At 39.9% G+C, this 20,353-nt stretch overlaps 2 protein-coding genes across 3 annotated transcripts; both read right to left on the bottom strand.

Moving 5' to 3' along the window:
• Nucleotides 1–1,465: 1,465 nt before the first annotated feature.
• Nucleotides 1,466–5,574, bottom strand: znf414 (zinc finger protein 414). Its single transcript, XM_074659733.1, has 5 exons — nucleotides 5,417–5,574; nucleotides 5,098–5,208; nucleotides 4,521–4,626; nucleotides 3,171–3,718; nucleotides 1,466–1,776 (listed from the first exon to the last, which is right to left on the bottom strand). Exons 1-5 carry the CDS (start codon nucleotides 5,466–5,468, stop codon nucleotides 1,601–1,603), a joined length of 993 nt encoding a protein of 330 aa, XP_074515834.1. The 5' UTR covers nucleotides 5,469–5,574; the 3' UTR covers nucleotides 1,466–1,600.
• Nucleotides 5,575–7,029: 1,455 nt separating this feature from the next.
• On the bottom strand, nucleotides 7,030–19,347 carry ankdd1a (ankyrin repeat and death domain containing 1A). 2 transcript variants are annotated; one of them, XR_012597176.1, is made up of 16 exons: nucleotides 19,058–19,347; nucleotides 16,909–17,012; nucleotides 16,688–16,786; nucleotides 16,425–16,523; nucleotides 16,244–16,348; nucleotides 15,259–15,357; nucleotides 13,904–14,002; nucleotides 13,160–13,258; nucleotides 12,942–13,040; nucleotides 12,295–12,393; nucleotides 12,073–12,171; nucleotides 11,759–11,854; nucleotides 11,267–11,468; nucleotides 10,180–10,311; nucleotides 8,945–9,853; nucleotides 7,030–8,797 (listed from the first exon to the last, which is right to left on the bottom strand). XR_012597176.1 is itself a non-coding variant. In XM_074659635.1 (15 exons), exons 1-15 carry the CDS (start codon nucleotides 19,089–19,091, stop codon nucleotides 9,792–9,794), a joined length of 1,527 nt encoding a protein of 508 aa, XP_074515736.1. In that variant the 5' UTR covers nucleotides 19,092–19,347; the 3' UTR covers nucleotides 8,817–9,791. The 2 variants fall into 2 exon arrangements, 1 of the variants encoding a protein (XP_074515736.1); XM_074659635.1 differs by lacking the exon at nucleotides 7,030–8,797 and having other exon boundaries at nucleotides 8,817–9,853.
• Nucleotides 19,348–20,353: the final 1,006 nt, after the last annotated feature.

Raw genomic sequence — 20,353 nt, 5'->3', positions numbered from 1 at the left:
TGTTCTGTGCTACTGTAGAAACATGGCCGACTCCGTACAGAGGAACGATTCCCTATGTAGATATGAAGGACTCATTCTAAACTAACAGAAACAACAATTCTTAGTTTCAGGTGATTATAAACGAATGAAAATAATTTCATTTCTGCCAATAGATTCCTCTAAATCCCACACACTGATCCTTTAAACAACATCTGGGCCCCGTTTCAGAAAGCAGGTTTAATAACAAACTGAGGCTGCGGTTGAAAAGTTAAAACAAAATTACGCCCTAACGTCTTTTCCTAACCACTTTTCCTTGACCTTGATGGAAAACGTCATGATGTCAAGGAAAGATGAGAAGGAGAATTCAGAAGGACTTAGGAAAAGACAACCGTGGTGTTCAGAGAATCCGACTTCTCTTACACTATAGACTCCTGAAACTACAATGTCCCGAAGATGGACTACAAAAAGCGATGCTTCCCCGTGCGTTTTTAAATAGGTCTTTCCACAACAGGCTGCTTCACCCGTGGTGTAAGAGAGATACCGCCGGTCCTTCTGCTGCTGTAACACTTTACATCAACATATAATAAAGGATTATCTGACCTAACGTGGACAACCAGGGAAAAATATCACTTCGTTACCGAGGTTGGAATTGAAATAATAAAAAGGAATAACCTACAGGCTACCACAAAGTTTATAAATATTGAGATATTTTTTGAGTTATGGCGAAGGAGTAGAACCATTCAATGTATATTTCTTCCTTTTCGGACATAATATTTATTTATATTGATTATTTCTTTGCTGTATGTTTACTGTTAATTTTATTTGTTACTGTTTTGTAGATTACTTATGTTACTTGTTCGAAATAAATAGAAATAAATAATGGTTGTCGCTGCCCACTCATATTCATCAACCTGAATCCCAATTAGTATATGACTATGAACGGCAGAATGGTGGCAACTTTAAAAGTTGCGGCCGCAAGGGATTGTGGGACGGCATTATCTCCTTTCCTTTGGTAAAGGATGGTCCAGTGTGTCCTACGCTAAAGGAGATAATAAAGGAAGCATTGAAGCTCCTTTCCTTAACATTTAGAGAATTCGAACAGCCCTCATTATGGCTGCTACTGAGATACTTCCGGGTCATTTCACTCCGTTAGGAATCTTCCTAAGCAAAAAAAAACACTTTTCAACCGCAGCCCAGTCTAAGCCTGAACTATGAGTTGACTAATCCTGAGATGGGAAACTGGTTCAGAGTCAATCAACTCTGAGTAGGTTGAACCTGAACATAAAAAGCCATCATCAATGGAGATAGTGGTAGTAGTGATTAGCTATGTCAAGTTAAGAAGTCTTCAAGTTGCAGTGAGAGATCCAGCACTCCAATATTTATTGAAAAGTCTTTGTACGTGTGCCAGGAGGCAAAAACTCATTTGTTAAGTCTTTGTGGAAATGGATAGAGAAATGTAAAATGATTAAGACACTACTGCAGGCTCTTCACTCAGAATAAACGTGTATTAAACATAAAGACAGAAACTTCTATCAACAGAAGAAGAGTTCTTGAGGACAACAAAAACACAACATATGCCTCCACAATGCACAATTCAGTAAATGCGTCTTCCTGCTTCCTGCTATGTGTTAGTGGCACCACCAGAGCTCCCTGTGTCTTCTGCAGGTTTGTTACCGCCGTGTTTAGCGTTGATGTGTTGAGTGATTTCCTTACGGTTGGTTGTCGTGTGGCCGCACTGCACACATGTGTAGCGCCCTCTAGTGTGCTCCCAAAGGACGCGTCTGTTGCAGGACATACCTGATGGATGAACAGACAAAATTTCAAATTCAAAATGTTGTTTCTGTGTGACCTATAGATGGGCGGATGATACTGAAGCTTCACTCCTATCAATACATTGTGTCAGAGCTAGAGTCAAACAAAATGTGACTGATGACTTCCGAAGCGTCCAACATCACTGGGGATTCAGAAAGAGCTTCATTCAGTCGATTCTTTCTCAACGCCTCACATTATTGATTACATTCGGCATAGCTTTAGCCATTATAACTGCGCTATTTTACCTGACACTTCAAACTTTGCAGAAGCATTACAATATTGAGATAACTCAGGTAGGAAGAGGAATGTACAGCTTCACATAAAGTATATCTGAACAGAAAAATTAGATTTACTGTATGCTGCCAAGGCAAGAAAACCAACTGCATGTCTGTTGAATTTGACGTACAAGTTGTTATAATTACTACGAAGTTATTTGTAAATAAAGTGAGTACAGTTGATTAACAATGTTTCAGTCCTCAGACCTGAAATTGATTCATTTTACATGACCTACCAACAGTGTGCAGGATTTTTCGGTTCTTTCACACACAGTTAATTTGTTACAGAAACTTTCAGCTGTGGTTTTAGATTTTAAAAATCATGTGAAAGAATTCAACTCTGTAAAAGATGACAGGTGTGGGCGCCTGGGTTAGCTCAGTTGGTAGAGCGGGCGTCCATGTATTAAGGCTTGGTCCTGACCGCGGCGGCCCGGGTTCGAATCCGGCCTGTGGCCCTTTCCGCATCCACTCTCTCTCTCCCCCCTTTCAAGACTCTATCCACTGTCCTGGCATAAAAATGGAAAATGCCCCCAAAAAAATAACTTTAAAAAAAAAAAAAAAAAAAAGATGACAGGTGTAGCTGTGAAAATAGTGTTTTACTTACAGACTATTTAAAATGTGAGCTATTCTATAATCAACTAGGCAGAAACAGCACCCAAACATGAGCTTGAATTAACTGTGAACTAAAGGCCCTGACACACGCTGACACTAGGGATGGAGGAAAATATTGAATATTATGTTTTGCGATACAGTATTGATTCTCAACACCACTGTATTTTTAATAGTTTACGTAAAAAGATTAACTCAGTCAGTACTTTATTTCATTTGCAAAGAGATGTGCCCTCTCAAAATAGTTTGTTGGAAGTTACAGGAACTGTGATAAATGCAAATGCAGATCCCACTGTTCAGACTGCATAACCCGTTTTATTTTACTCAGATTTTATGTATATGGTCATGTGTTCTTTATACTGTGAAAATGTTCATAAAATAAGATTTTTTAAAAATTGCAATATATGGCCTTGCTTACAGTATCGCAATATATCACAATATATTGAAATGTAACCTCTGTATCATGATACGCATCGTATAGAGAGAGAGGCTCACCTTGATTCTTCTTCCAGACAGCTGTGGTCCCAGGAGGAGAGCGTGGAGCTGATCCTGGAGCAGGGTGGACGAGCTCAGGGGGTCTGGTCTGTGTCGGGTGCTGAGCCTGGGCATCAGGGGTGTCGGGAGCTGCTGTTGGGCCACCCAGGTTTAAAGATACAGGCATGGCGGAGGGTTCGCTCTTGAGCTGAGGCTGGGGAGCAGCTGCCTCTGTGAGCTGCGGGGGAGCAAGCTGGGGAGGGGAGGTCACCGGGTTAGACAAGAAGGGGGGACTGAGGACAGGGGGGACATCGGGGTCTGGCTTAAGAACAGTAGCGAGGAGGGAACCCTCTGGGGTTGGGATTTGAGGGGGTAGTTGCTGCGGTGTAGACATTGAGTCCAGCCATGGAGGGGGCTTCTGGTCCACGTCCATGGGGGTTATGTTTGGGTTGGTCCCAGCAGCAGGCGGCTCAGTCGACTTTGGTTTGCCCCGTGGCACTTTGGAACAGGTGTGCAGGTGAGTCAGGAGGCCACGGTAGGAACGCAGCTTTGTGCGACAGCTCTCACACCTTCAGAAGAAGCAACATGACATACTCAAACATTTTTACTACTGAATACACAGTATGAAACATTTTACTGAACAAATATAATAAATGAAACATTATCTAAAGTTTTCTGAATCTGCTCTTCTTATTTTATAGAATATGATTTTACAGGGCAAACATCTACAGAAGAATTAAATGTTCAGACGAAGGCTTTGATATGTGTAAATAATAAAATAATTATTCAACTATAGTAAGTTTTGTTTTTAAGCTTTGTGGGAGTTATCTATAGTAATAATGGTACAAAATGATGTGAAATTGCATAATTTTGAGTCAAAAGCCTTCTAATTTTCTTGGAGGACGACCCCCAAACCCAATATCTACTAGTTTCTTTTATTCACTGTAAAAATTCAGAATGTGTCTCTGTATAATATGTAGGAGCGGCCTGACTGGGACTCTGCTCCTAAAACCTGAATGAAGAGCCCACACACCTCGGCTCTGAATGTATACCTGCCTGTCTGGCTGGCTGCTGTTGATTCAAAGCTATGGGCATCCTATAATATATTATATTATAGAGTGATACTATAGGCTACAAATAACACAGGAAAGCACTTTAACTATTAACAATATGAGTAAATATACAAACACACCACCTTAACCCTATAATGCTTCAGTTGGAATATTATTGGAGTATTATGCATAGCCCAAGTATAATTAATAAATAAATAAATGAATAAGAGCAAGATATTGACGATGGAGGAGCCAGCGGAGTACTGGCACTTGTTTTTTTTCCCACTTCAAGCACTGAGTAACATAAAGACCAACTCACAGGAAGAATATGTTGGGTTTGTGGTGATGCCTCATATGTTCCATCAGTTTCTGCATGTTGGGGAAGGAACCGCTGCAGCCGACAGTGGAGCACAGCAAGACCTTTCCTGAGGAGAGGACAGACAGACAGTGTTTACAAAAAACATGTAGTTTTTTCATGAAGTATGTTATTTTCTCCTATTCTAAAATGGTGTGGTTGGAGGGATTATTGATCATTTCTATCAATTCTTGAGTGGTAAAATATTTTTAAATTGAGCACCAATTCAGTGTAACAAATAATATCAACCCAAAAATTACTGCAACAACTTATGAGACATAACAGAGCATGGGGATGACCATCATATACTCCTATCATAATGTTCTAAACCCTTATACACTTTCACAATTCATTTTAAATAATTAATTCACGTTTATTTCTGATTTATAACTAGAACATCTTGACACACAGTGCTGAGCAGCAACTCAAATTAATCTCCAGGTTCTCAGCTTTCAGATGATGTACACCACTTCTATGTGACATCTACTGTTGACCTGCTATCTCCCCCTATAGGGAGCTCACCTGGGAGAGACTGACTCACCTGGGAGGGACTCAGCAGACATCTCATGGTCCTTGATGTGGCTCTCCAGAGAGGTCGGGTCTGAGTAAACCCGCTTACAGCCGTGCAACGGACACGGGACCCTCTTGTTTCCTGAAAGGGACATTTATACAACTTTATACAACTTAATTATCTAGTTATGTGACAACAACAATGTGGAACTAGAGCAGGTTAGCATGCTACAGCTAGCTGACTGGCTAGCTTAGTAGTCACATAGCTAGTTAATGTAGTTTAAGCTAAATGAAACACAAACGTAAAGAGTTCAGCATCAGTCTTAAAATGTTTGAGATGAATTACAAACCTCCGCTTCCAGCTTCAGGAGTCTGTGAAAGTGTGCTGCCCGAAGACATCATTGTTGTGGAGGCAGAGCAGTTAGAGCTAGAGCTCTGCAGAGAAGACAACAATAGAGGACACGGACCACAAGAACCAGAATGCAATGCGACAAAACTCGTCTTCTTCTTTGGAGGTTTATTGGCGGTTGGCAAACAACGATTTGGTGCATTACTGACACCAACTGGTCTGAAGTGTGGATCAGACTGGCTAGTATTTACAATATTAAAAAAAACAATAACTACAAAATATATAAATAAATAAACTAATATTTGTTCAATATATTAATTTTTAATATACTTTAATAATATTCTGTAACACTGATTTAGTGAGTTCTCTTGTAGAATATTAAATCACAGTGTATTTTAATCTCCGTAAGGCTACAATTGTTTAACAGACCCTGAATGTTTTTTATTTTTTTGTTTGTTTGTTTGTTTGTTTTTAAAAAAATGTTTTTATTCATATTTTCCTTTCCTTACATTTGATTTGTTTTAATATAAGATAAGATCAGATATTCCTTTATTAGTCCCGCAGTGGGGTATTTTGCAGAATATAGCAGCAAAGGGGATAGTGCAAAAAACAAGATGCATCAGCTAACACAGTAAAAAAAAAAGAACTAAACAAATTGTAACAAAATATGAACCATTTAAATAGAAGGAAGTATAAAAATAGGAGCAGTATATACAGTATTGACAATAAACAGACTATTAAAAAATTGCACAAGTGGAAAAATTATATTGCACAGTGAGAATGAAATGAAATTACACCTGAAAATATTGCACAGTATGAATTACACCTGAGTAGTAATGATATTGCACAGTCAGTATACAGTATAGTGCAGTTATTGTCAGTTTTTTGTTTTTTTTATACTATAAAATATTTTTGCAGGATTGTAATGAAAAATCTGAACCTGCGAATATATTGTATTGAACTTTTTAAATAAAGTATACAAAATAAAAATACAAATAAAAATCTCTGTAAGGCCTTGAATCAAATGCCTTCTTTCTTCCTCATATCTCTCACAATGCAATACAACATGCTCCACCATTTTTCCTCTTTCCCCTTACATCTACCTTTATCATGTTTACCTATTTAATCCTTCCTACACAACTCATTTCTCCCTAATTTCCTTTAAGCTCTGTAAAATCACCGTCCTTTCCTCTCTTCCTCCCATTGCTTCTGCCATCTTTCCTTCAGTTTCTGTTTAATAATGCTCTTCATTTCTGTTTTGCTAACTGTTAAATCAATACAATTATTTTTTGTAACCTCCTTTGCAACCTTATCTACCATTTAATTTCCTTTGACACCAATATGTGCTGGTATTCATACAAATATTATTATTAGTATTTCAATAAAAATGTCTGGTCTGCTGTCTGAATGACTGTACTGTGAACTAGCTAGTGATGAACTTGAGTCTGAGCAAATGATTGCTCTCAATGGTCTCCTCTATTCTCTGCACTGCTAACAATATTGCAATCATTTCTCCTGTGTAAACTGATAAATCATCACTGACTCAGCTTCTATTTCTGTTTGCCGTTAGTGAACGATGGTTCAGCTTTGTAGGGGAAAATTACAACGTGCACATTTGTTTTCAAAGTGGAGTTTTTATTGATCTTATGAACATGTCATGTATGTACATAGTTGCATTGGAAGTTTATACATTAATTATACAAAAAGAAAGTTGCATCGGTGCAGAAAAATGTAGTTATTGCATTGATCTTTATACAATAATCACTCATGAGGGGTTCAAGGACCAGCCAGGCTTTTTAAAAGGTGACTGTCTGCACACAAAAATATCTTCAACTCATGCAAACACAACTTATATTTATACTCCACCTACACGTATGAGTTAGCTGCTTGACAACCAAACTCTTAACATAACCTGTTCTTGATTAAACCACTAAAGGATCATTCAAAAAAGCAGCAGTACATTGGCATACTACAATACAGTGCTATAAAAACATTAGATTTATCATACAAATCATTACAAAAACTGTTGTCATTACTTTGTGAAAGTACTTCGGAAGAGATATGTATTCATTTCATGCATATACACCATTAATCTTATTTACACCATGCATTAAAATACATAATGTCCCTGTAAATATACACACAGAAGTTCTGTTTTTTTATAAACTGGATATTTTATTTTCATAGTTCTGGCCGTCGTTCCCATTTCTTGTGCCAGTGAAAGGATGCCCAGTTAACCCAGTTATCTAGTTAACAGTGCTTTCCAACATTTTGGCTGGTGACCCTTCAAAATAAACCTTATGTCTACTTGTTACCCGCCACCAGCCGTTGCATATGTTTACCAGTTATGACCAGATCAACCAAAGCTTTTGTCAACACCAAGCCGTCTTTTCCCTCCCAACTGTGCTGTAGATAACTGGGTTAAACTGAGGATTAAACCGAGGCTGATCATGTCGCTCGTTCTAATGGAATGAAGTTGTCGTTATGCTCTTTCTCTACAAACAATTATAGCCAAAACTGAATGAAACATTTTTTTTCTTTAAGGCCACAAAGACAGAAAGTGCAGAGCCTGACGTCCCGTCCCCCACGGAGACAGAGAAGACTGTAGCTGAGGTTTAAAACCTGACATCAATGTTTATAACAACAACAACAAGATTATAATAATAAAGATGCTGGTACGTTTATCTGAACATTTTCATGTGCTTCTGTGGTTATATGATTGAATCATAAATGTACAGTGTTTTTAATATGTGAAAGCTGCCGCAGTGTGAGGCTGGTGTCGTCTCTCTCCCTGGAAATATTTATTTATATAGCACCGCCTCAGCACACAATAGAACAGAGGAAAACAGCGTTTTAAAGTTGTCAACAGCGTCCACCGATCTTCCAAAGTGAGTATGTGTTTGATATTAAATAAATTATAAGGCTTTATGAAATAAATAATCATATGAATAAATTGTGTAACATATAGCAGAACATCACTAGTTGTCCGTGTAGCTGTGTGCGTGTGATCATGCCTTAACTACTATTTGAGCCGAGTTTTCCTCGGTTAAGCCAGGTTTGTTTGTTTTTCTTTAAAATTTTGTTACACGTGTACTTCCGGTTGCACTGTGTAAATAAAGCGCTTAATCCGATCACCTTCCTAGCACCCAATTTGACTGTTATCAGGCAATTAAAAAGGCTTTATTAGTCACTATAAGCACCATAGATGTGGGTCATTAGGGGCCTACTACGCCTACTGTATTGTAAAAATGAAAGTGAAACTTAAAAGTAACACGTTTTAACATGTAAAACTGAATGAAACGTCACGTTTTGAACAAAAACAAAAAGGCTTCTTCAGGTTTAGGCACAAAACTACAACTTCTTTAAGTTTAGGCAACAAAAACTACAACTTATTTATGTTTAGGCAATAAAACTACAACTTCTTTAAGTTTAGGCAATAAAACTACAACTTCTTTAAGTTTGGGCAACAAAACTACAACTTCATTAGGTTTAGTAAAAAAAACACTTGGTTGAGTTTAGGGGAAAACACAGTATTTTGGGTTTAAATAACTACGAACACAAAGACAACTACACATTGTTGGTTTCACACGGGATGAAAACTCTCTTGGTCTCCTGGGTGAAAGTAATTACTACGGTCGCTAGAGGTCGCTGTCGGGTTCTTTTATACCTTCTTTCGGTGATCTAACATATGAATAGATGATATAATCTACTAGTGGGTGTAGTAGGCCCCTTTTGACCCACATCTATGGGGCTTATAGCAACTGATAACGCCTATTTAATAGCCTGACAACAGTCACCCTGGTCAGGCTTCCTCTGCAATACTCAATGCAGCTTTAAGGAACTTTGCAGGAGAAAGCGTTACATCATATTAGGCTGAATGATAATGTGCTAAAAAGCCCTTGGTGTACAGAGTACAGAGAAACAGTAGTGTATGAGTGGTTCCAGCAGGGGTTCGCTGCATGCATTAAACAAACAAAATGTATTTTACATTTTCACCAGGTATTTTACAGGTTTACAACCATCACTTTCCTTAACACTAAAATAAATTCTCTATGACCTAAACTCAAACAATCACGGTATTAATTAAATGTGTGACTATGTAAACAGGTCATGCTATGGATGATATAAAGCTTTTTCATGGGCATTTACAGTTAAATAGATGAATGTGAAGTGGATTTGTGCTATCTTACAAGGGCACCGTCGCTGCATCCTGTGGTAAGCGCCCCCACAAGACGATTGTGATTGTTTTAAAGAAATACAAACAAGTGTTTTTTCCCCCCTATAGCAGAATGATACTACCTTTCTTTAGTGCTGACACAGCGCTGTGGAGATAGGTTTGGCTATGTGAGACTACCTTCGCGTTCACTCAGTGTTGATCACATTGCAGAGCACATTTTGGGAGAGCTCGTCTCTGCATTCGCCTTCTGCCGGATGCACTCTGGATGATTAAAAACAACAAGGAGACATCATGCACCTACACATCCCACCCACCACCTCACAGACTGACATACAGGAAATGACCAGCACAGAAAGACCTAAATAAAGGCCGCTTTACTGGTCTTTGGATGGAGTTGGTCAAAATCATACAACTTAATAATGTGCGTTCCCCTTGATCACATAAGACAGACGTGTAACCAATACGCCACGAGTTCAGGAACACAGTAGCTTTAATACAACACAGCACAACCATGTCAATTTGATGCCTCCGTATAGCAGTGACAGTTAAACATGAATACAAACCGTGGTGCAGTTTGATGAGCTCACCTGCCAAGTCTGTCCGCGAGATTTCCACCAGCCCCTCGTAGAGGCCTTTGATCGGGTTCTCCGATGCCATCACCACTCCATGAAGCCAGATTAACAGCATTCGGTGACCATGCTCTTTGAAGCTTTTCATACCTGCAGATTCAATTCAGAATTATAACACGTATCAATATCTCTGTAAAGTCCTAGTTAAGATGAAGAGTGAAAACTAGGGCTGTCAATCGATTCAAATATTTAATCGCATGATTGTCCATAATTAATTGCACATTTTTTATCTGTTCAAAATGTACCTTAAAGGGAGATTTGTCAAGTATTTGATACTCTTATCAGCAGCTAAATAACACTCCAAACTAAACTAAATTTTGACGAGGAAAAACTGGCAGGGCCATTTTCAAAGGGGTCCCTTGACCTCTGACCTCCAGATGTGTGAATATAAATGGGTTCTATGGGTACCCACGAGTCTCCCCTTTACAGACATGCCCACTTCATGATAATCACATGCAGTTTTGGGCAAGTCATAGTCAAGTCAGCACACTGACACACTGACAGCTGTTGTTGCCTGTTGGGCTGCAGTTTGCCATGTTATGATTGGAGCATATTGTTTTTATGCTAAATGCAGTACCTGTGAGGGTTTCTGGACAATATCTATCATTGTTTTGTGTTGGTAATTGATTTCCAGTAATAAATATATACATATATTTGCATAGAGCAGCATATTTGTCCACTCCCATGTTGATAAGAGTATTAAATACTTGACAAATCAGCTAGATATTGTGCGATTAAGACCCAGGCTAGCTGTTTCCCTTGCTGAGCTAACTGACTCCTGCTCCATATGTACTGTATGTACAGATAATGAGAGGTGGTATCAACCTTTCAGCTGCTGGGATCAGACAGCTAGTAGAGAGAATCAGCCAATGCCGAGGTTGTGAAAAATGCTGTGAGTAATTTACAGAATAAAACAATACATGATTTAATGGTATCCAAACAGATATCTCCCTGCTGGAGCCATTCATGTGCAGAGATGTTTAACAGCAGTAGTGTGTGTTAATGTGTGTAATTCAAACCATGTTCCAGTATCAGCATAGCTCACCTGTCCACTGTTGTTCTAAAGCTCGTATATGTGCGTCGCTGAAGTCCCAGTGTTGTGCCAGGATCTTCCACTCCCCGCGGCACAGGTGCTTGGTGGCCAGGCTCCACAGGACAGACCGGAGGTGCTGCGTCTCTGACTGGTGGTCCTGCTTGAAGCTCAGAGGCCTCGCCACCCAGGAGTCCAGCTCACGGCTCATCTGATCCTGAAGGTTTTCATAGCAAGTGTACATGTATAGGTATACATGTGGTGTACCGTACAAAGCATCTGGAGTTAACATTAAATAAGTATTAAAACCAGCAAAGCTCACTCTGAATTATATCTTGGGTAGGGGTAGTGTTATTAGATGCAGATAAAACCAAGGTAAACAGTGTCAACAACCCCAAGGCACAACAAAAATCCCACATGGCTGTAATTGCTTTGGCGCAGCAGGAACCTTGGCAAACCGTAGTGAAAGTAACAGAGCCACTGCCGGTCAAATGAGGATAAGCTCACCTTCTCCCATTTGTAAAACCGGTCAGCTTTGATGATCATGTCGACCAAGATGACTTGGTTTCCTCTGGCCGCCACCTCCAGACACGTCTTCCCCTGCTGTGTATATCACGTAGTCAGTAAAACAGAGAAAAGGAAGTACATTACTCTGCTAGATGACATAGATACAAGAGTATTAGCAGGTACATATAACCTGGAATTCACAATTAGAATAGAAAGAGAGAGATGACACAAAAAGCTAATTATAATACAGCCATAAATCATGACACTTGAGAAGCTTTATTGTGTCCTGGGTGACGCTGTGTGCTGTGTGCTACCTTGTCAGTCAGATTGAGGTTAACACCAGAGATTAGCATCATCTCAGCCAAGTCCTGCCAGCCGTACTCTGCTGCGATGTGCAACGCACTCTGTTGTCTCTGTCAACCACATAACACAGCGTCATGTACAGTAAATGCATTCTAAGATGTATCACAATGGACGTGGGCACACAGAGATGTTCTTTAATGTGTGCCAGTAGAGCTGTAGAGGTGCGTACTCACACCGTCAGTGATGTCCAGGTCACAGTCAGCATCTATTAGCAGCCGTAGAACCTCTGCGTGGTTGTTGAACACAGCTAGGTGGAGCGCTGTGTTGTGTTGCTGTTTCAAACACAAAGAGAGAAGACAATAAGAACATTTCAGCTGATATGTGAATAATAAGAGAGCTGCCCACCTAAACAAAGGACCCTTCTTTAAGTTGGTGGCTGTGAGAATAGCACATCGTATATTATGCTCTCTGTTATATCTTCTGCCAAAGTGGTGGATGGCCTGACGATTTTACCCGCCACTGCCAACAATTTACTCGCATTTGGCGGGCGGCGGGTGTTAATTTCAGACCCTGGTTACAGTGCTTTTTTGTCCAGAAAAACAGCAGCTCCCCCATTCACTTGTATAGGGTTACAGGCCAGTCTTGCCAGGTCCAATATGGCGCCCTCTTGACGTACGATCCAGGAGTCAATGCGGCGTCTATGTACAGTATATATGTCTATCGTTGCAACAAACCACACCGTTCCAAAATCACATGCGATGATTTGGAGTGGCCAGGAGCGCAACAAACTTGTACTTTTCCACCCAAAGAGGCCAGGGTGGCAATGTTTTCTACTACATCAGACAAACCAAGAAATAAGTCCTTACATCATCTTACTTACATTGTCTACAGCATCTCTGTTGATTCCTGCCTCCAGCAGCAGACTGGTGTCTCGGTCAAAGCCATGCTGAGCCGCGTAATGGAGAGCATTCATGTTCCTCTGCAGACAGAAGAAAAGTTTAAACTCCGGTTTTCTTTCAGACTGTCGAAAGATAAAAAAAAATCTATTTGTAATATCTTGTTGTAAATGATTTATGACATGGAATGAACAAAGCTTACGTTAGTTTGTGCGTTGGCGTTACAGCCGGACTCCAGCAGCAGTTTGACACATTCATAGTGACCTCCATCAGCTGCCATGTGCAACGCTGTGAGACCATCCTAAAAACACAGCAGGTACATTGATGATACCATGGTGCAGCTTTGTTTGTGATGGGGTGTTTATATTTTATATACTTATAATATATATTTTATTATATATAATTTGGCAAGTCTTTGACGCAGACATTTTTGTCCTGTACGGACATCAGAGCAACTTCTTTCACCGGTTAATAAGGGGTTAATAACTTTACTAAAGTCGCCTCTGACCAAGAGAGATCTGAAGAACTCTTTTATAAAGTTATATGTTTAAGAGCCTAAGCCTATTATCATCTTTATGTGCCCAGTACCTAAACACATATTGACACTATGCAGAGGTTTAAAACTGTGTAAACTGCCCACTGTATTATTCCTGCATGCTTCTTGAGGTGAAACCTTTAGCAGGTCTTTGGTTTTATTACTTCCTCAAAAGATAGATCTTGACCTGCATTTTATTTCTCCACACAGACAAAATGTGTTTATTTGATGGTGCAAGTTTACAGTAAACATGGCACTACTGTGACCAACACAACTGACAAAAATGCTTCTGTAAAACTAAAAAGTAACGTGGAGAAAATGCAGACAGGCTGCTAATTATGCACCACAGTCCCTCTAATTAAGTAATATAAATTGGGCCTTAAAGTCTGCAGCCCAGTGCCGTCCACTCACTATATTTCTTTCATCGACGTCCACTCCGGTCTCCACCATCTTCAGCAGGACCTCTGTGTGGCCACACCTCGCTGCTAGATGGATGGCTGTGTTCTCTTCCTGTAGTCCAGACATAACAACACATTACAGCCAGAAACTCAGCTTCCTCTTCACACACTATAACCACCGAAGCACGTCAAGAGGGGCTGTTAACAGGGTCTGAAATTAACTTGTTTCACTTCCTGCCACTGTGGCAGGCAAGTTTGTTTTTTGCCACTTTTGAAATATCTATGCTAAATGACTTTAGATCTGATGTCATTCAATGTTCGATATATTTTACATAAAAAACATTATATGCACGGTAAATTACAGTGTTCTTATTACACCGTAGCTTCCGGTGGAACCCTACTATACTTTATTACGTTACTGTCGTCTATAGTGGTTATTTGCATAAAAACCCACAATTCAAATGGTTATTTAGATATTTGCTTTGATTAATACAAATCTTGGTAAGCTGTTAAACAGGTCATAATTCCCTCTCTAATATCTGTTTTATATTTTAGTCCTGTGCAGAACATGGTGTAAGTGATGCACTTCAGCTTCTTGTGGCCGATATGAGTATTACAACAACAAACAGAGAAGAGAAAAAATAAATAAATCTTGACAAAAAAATTCACCTGGCAAAACTTTTCAGCTGTTTTCACAGATGGGAAAAAAGTAACTTAAAAAATGTTCTGGGCAAAACGTTTTTTCTCCACCTGTTTCACAGATGAAAATTATTTTTTAAAAGGAACTTTTCACCTGTTCTTATGTCGTAAACACGGCAGATAAACCAATTTACATGAAATTAGGAAAATGGATCACTAGAATTTATTGAACACCTCGGAGCTGCATGTACGTCTGTTATGACTAAAAAAAGTTAAATAAAAATACAGAAAAAGCACAAGAAAATCAAACTAACTCTGATGGAATGTTTTATGGTAACCACCAACCGTGGCATTTAGCCTCACCTCGGCTGTACGATGAATAGTGGCAGTTGAAGTGTATTTACTTTGAGGCAGCTGTTGGAAGTTACAGTAACAGGACCGTTTCTATCCCTGCTCAGTGTACACAAGGATTTAAAGTCAGAACACATCCGCCTTCATGCTGTTTGTTGGTTTAAAGACGGCTTTAAAACTTTGGATGCATTTCAACTCGTATTAGCTCGGCTCGGCCGAGGTGTGGTTGTGGCAGCCGAACAAATCAAATACTGAAGTATAACATTTTAGCTCTTCACTAAAATAACTTCTTATTCTCTTTTCATCAAGCACAACAGCCTATTCTGTCTGCTTGAGTACTGAATTACTGATTTGATTTGTGTGTGTGTGTGTCACTACCTTGTCCTTTAAACCATGTGCGCATCCCATTCCAATCAGAAACTCCACCACTTCAAACTGTCCATGTTCAGCAGCCAGATGAAGCGCCGTCTTCCCTGACTGGTCAGAGAGACATCAGCAGGTTACACACAGGAGCTACTGTACAGTACATACCGTAAAACTGCAGTTAATAGCACAGGCTTTTATTTGCTTCAATCACTTACTGTAACTCAACCCGCTTATATTTGGGACAGGCGTCTATATGGGACGGGCCTTTAATTCCTTTCGCACAAAACTCATGCTCAGCAAAGATGAGAAATATTATCGAATTGATCATTTATTCCAGTACGGAACTATCGAAAAACATATCAGTTACGAATCATTTGATCTCGCAACAACGCTCATTTTACGGCACACCACACCACCTTTCTTTATCCTGTTAAAACCTAGCTGCCCGTCATCGACGAGCCGGCCTGCCGAACGAAACGAAAACGGGGTGAAAGCTAAACAAAGAAAGGTGGAGAGGGGAAACCTGTAGTTCTTAGTGGACTTCACATGACAATATTCACAACTTGGTTTTGATTCTTTTGATTTGTGAACTCTTACAGACTAAAGGAATATAAATAATCAAGGAATGGACACATATTCTGACTTTATGACCGCTTTAAAAGGTAAGGAGTCGCCACTTTTTATTTCAATTGAAATGTGGAGAGTCTGACCGATCTAACGATGTGTAACATCTCCATATTGACAGAAGTTACCCTGCGTTTATTTGTCAAAACGTGTCTCCATACCGGCGATTAAAAGGGACTACGGTATACTGTATATACACACAGTGTTCACATGAAAGGGTCGTGTTTGATTCACCTCACCTCACTTATAGTAAAGACATGGAAAGAAAGGAGGAGGATTTAGACTCATATGTTCTACACAAGGACAGTTCTTTTCTCACCATTTGACCAACATCTGTCTGCAAAATGTAAAACAGTGCCAAGCAAGGAGTCACCTTGTCAACTCTGTCAAGACAGATGTCTTCCAGGTCCTCCATGATGAACTCCAACACTCTGATGTGGCCTCGCTGGGCAGCACAGTGCAGCATGCTCAGACCATCCTAACAGAGAGATATCAGTCAGACAGTGAGCTCGTAGTTTGAGTCTGTAGTGATGAGGACATGAAGCAGCTCTTACTTTGTTTTCAGAGTTGAGCTTCGCTCCGCAGGACACCAGGATCTGCAGGACTTTTAGGTGACCGAACCAGGAGGCCAGAAGCAGAGCATTCATGCCAAACTGTGGACAAACATTTAGAAGTGTTACATACAGTAACAGCAAAGTTACTGTATATACCTGTGTATACCCTGCACCCTGAGATAACATACTAGTGGATTATTATATTTTGTGTTAGGATGAATGAATGAATTCAGAGGTCAATGGTCATTGGAACGTGTACATACGGTGTCCTTCTCATCGACGTCGGTGTCGTGGTCCAGTAGGAGACGTAGAGCCTGTTCGTTCCCAGCTCCTGCTGCCCAGTGCAGAGCTTTACGGTCGATCTGGACAGAGACAGGTAGAGATACATGACTGAGAGCTCCTCACAGTGCAGGCCGACTCTCAAATATATTGACTATTCAAAAACAAAAATTATTTTCAATGTTTGTCCTTCAGCAAGGCTCACGTTATTTTTGGCCTTGACGTCCACGCCCTTCTTGATCAGTTCCTGCATTCTCCCGGGGTCGTTCCTCTTCGCAGCATCGTGGAACTCCTTCTCTGACCACAGCACTGTCAGGGATGATAGACGAGGAGGGATATTAGTGTGAGTCTGCTCTGCACTGTATTCAGTGACTCAGGTATTAACCCTATAGCCTACATCATTGGCTGTAGTAGAATGGAGTTAAGAAGCACTGAACACTATTGCACTTGGCAGATGAATACAGTATTAGTGCAGGTGTGGAAGCCACTGCAGGTTGGACAAGAATTTAACACGGGTCAGTGGGCGACTTCCCACAATCCTCCACCATGTGTAGACTAGGGTGAGTTGCCTTAAAGTGGGACACCATTTGAGAATTGATAAAATGTATCAATAATCCCTTCAAAATACCACATTAAGACACCAAGACCTTGAGGAACACCATAGAAAAAGCCATGCTGGGATTTGGTTTCAAAATTTCTGGAGATTTCTGCAAGAATTGCATTTTTCGGTGATTGGATGGCGAGCGCTTCTGTTATGTAAACTGCTCCGAAACCCCCTTATTGTCAATCTAGCTAGGAAAGCCATCCATCCTCTGAATGCTCTAGGTCTCTAGTTTGTGGCTGTAAAGTTTCATGAGGCTGTGATTATCCTAGAGGTCACCACAGGTCATTTTATACAGTGAGGTCACATTTGAAAAAAATGGTCTCACTACAATGAAATGTCTCCTATGGGGACTAACATCATCACACATGAATACATTTGGGCTCATTGGATCCACAAGAGTCTCAGCTTTACAGTGATACCCACGTTATGTAATTCAAGACTGTTTAGGGACCCCAGTATGTAGAAATATTTAAACACACCGTTTTAGAATAGGAAACAATAACACATTTATACTGCATGAAAAAAACTGCATCGTTTTAGCCCCAAACTGCATGTGATTATCATAAAGTGGGCATGTCTGTAAAGGGGAGACTCGTGGGTACCCAGAGAACCCATTTCCATCCACATATCTTGAGGTCAGAGGTCAAGGGACCCCTTTGAAAATGGCAGTTTTTCCTCGCTAAAATTTAGCCCAACTTTGGAGCGTTATTTAGCCTCCTTCTCGACATGGTAGCATGACATGGATTCCTTAGGTTATCTAGTTTCATATGATATATGTGTCTTCAATCCAGCCCTAAAAACTGAACCTACTAGAGCCTCTGAAGGACAGTAAAGTCAGCGGGTCTCAGGGGGTTTAGCAAAGTGACAGTATTTCATTTTTTTTTTTTTAAAGGTCCAATATTGTAAAAAGAGAGATTTTCAGGTCTTTTACATTATAAAGCAGGTTTAAGTTCTATATAAAAACTGTTAAACTATCAAAACGCTCAATATACAGAGAAATACACGCAAACCATATTCAGAAATTGCGCGTTTGAAACAAGCAGTTAGGGTTTCTGTCCATTTGTGATGTCACAAATATACAATATTTAGACCAATTACGAGGTTTTAAACGTAAACATTTTAAATGTGTGTCCCAGTTTATTTACTGGTTGCAGTGGATGTAAATAACATCAGCTGACAGGAAGTAAACATGGACCCAAACTGTTGCCTAGCAACGCAATTCCATTGAAATGCACTAAAACAGAGCGTTTCAGACGGAGGGTAAATACAGGCATATTCAAGCAGACAGTATGAGGAAAATAGTGTTTTTTTTAACATTACAGCATGTAAACATGCTCTAGTAGAAACACAAAATACAAGTATGAACCTGAAAATGAGCACGATATGGCACCTTTAAGCTGGGTTGTAGTAGTAGCCTGTTTATCTGCTCTCTGGTCGACACCCTGCTGCTGCTGACAGATGACAGGTGGTGTTTCGGTGTAATGAGTGACCGTGTTAACTGGTGCCTCTCAGCAGAATGCGTCGTGTTTACGGCAGCTGTTGAAAACACAAATGTATCTAGGAGTCCTCATAAAAGCCTTAAATTTCACTTAATCAATTTTAAACACATTACTTATCTGTGTTCATTACCTACATCATCCATTTACGCAAGTTATCACCAGTAACAACGGAAACGTTTAGCTGAGTCACCAGTTAACACGGTCGCTCGTTGAACCGAAACACTACTGAAGCAGAGTGGTTCGCTACTCACAGATGTCCTCCTCCGAACCCAGCTCGTCCTCCATCTGCTCTGTTTAAAGAAGCTTTTGACTCGCCGCTGTCATCTCTTCTCTCATTCTAGTGTTATTATTATGAGCATATTTGTCAGCAGATGAATGAAAGGAGGCTGGACGCGATGTCTGTTATTTATATCAAGCTACACTGAGTTATAACGGTTTATAACGGACTTCCGGTCACGGCCTTCACAATAAAATGTAGTCCATCCGGTTTTTAGAAACTGTGCTACCTCTAAGTGTAGGGCAGTTTATGGAGTTACTGTTGTGTCTTTATCATCCAATCAAACAGAATTGAGAGCAAAACTTTCCACACTGTAATAAAAAAAAAAGATTAAAGCTGTATATTTGTGGCATCATTGGGCAAAAAATTCCATAATAACCTTTCAGCATATTGTAATTCAAGTGTTCTGAGATAAAACTAGACTTCTAGTCCTCCTCATGGCTCTGTCTTCAGGCTTTAGAAAATCTGAGACAGATCCGATTGCAGCTGCGGGGGGGCCGACATAGATCATTTGTTTACCCAGCCCTCTTTCCTTATGTAGGACAGGAACGCACCCTTTTTTTGTCCAAACTTTATTGGGTGCCGTTTTGTCCTCTGGTTCGCAGACTCTGTTTGTCCGCAATGGTTTAGATTAAGAGAAAGAGGGGGATAGAACTAGAGAGAGAAAGAGACAATAGAAATCCAATCCCAGAGATGTGGGATTGGATTTCCACCTGCAAAATAACCAGGAATACTGTTTTAAATATATAGAAAGATATGGAAATATTGTACTTTAGCTGTTAAGAAATGGAAAAATGCTTTTGCAAAACTTTCGGATTTGAAAAACAAAACTTTTGGATTCATTTTACTTGTAATAAAAAATTGTTTTGATTGCATGTCGATAGTTTTGCTCTCAAATCTATTCTGCTTGCTTGCATAATAAATATACAGAAGTAACTCCATAGCAGTGCAGCTATTTTCATTACCTTTCATTACTCTCCATTTACCTTCATTACGTCTAACAGGTCAATCAGGACTCTGTACAGTAAATTAATTGTTGAAATGTAGGAAGGCTGCATATTATTGCCACACTCACTGAAAGCAAACTTTATAGCAGACAGGTAGGAGGAGGAAGCAACATTTTAAAGGTCTTCATATTTAAATATGGGTTTCATCTGTGGCCTTTTCTGTCCGGACCATAGCAAGAGGGCACAGGTCTGGACATTTTGAGCATCAAACACTTTATTTCCTACATTCTGGTGAATTTCTCTCCATCAATTTATGGTCTATT

This window comes from Sebastes fasciatus, chromosome 2 (assembly GCF_043250625.1).
Source record: "Sebastes fasciatus isolate fSebFas1 chromosome 2, fSebFas1.pri, whole genome shotgun sequence".
In the NCBI taxonomy this organism is placed as follows: domain Eukaryota; kingdom Metazoa; phylum Chordata; class Actinopteri; order Perciformes; family Sebastidae; genus Sebastes; species Sebastes fasciatus.
Note: the sequence above shows the minus strand (reverse complement) of the source record. Positions and strands in the feature narration are given on the sequence as shown.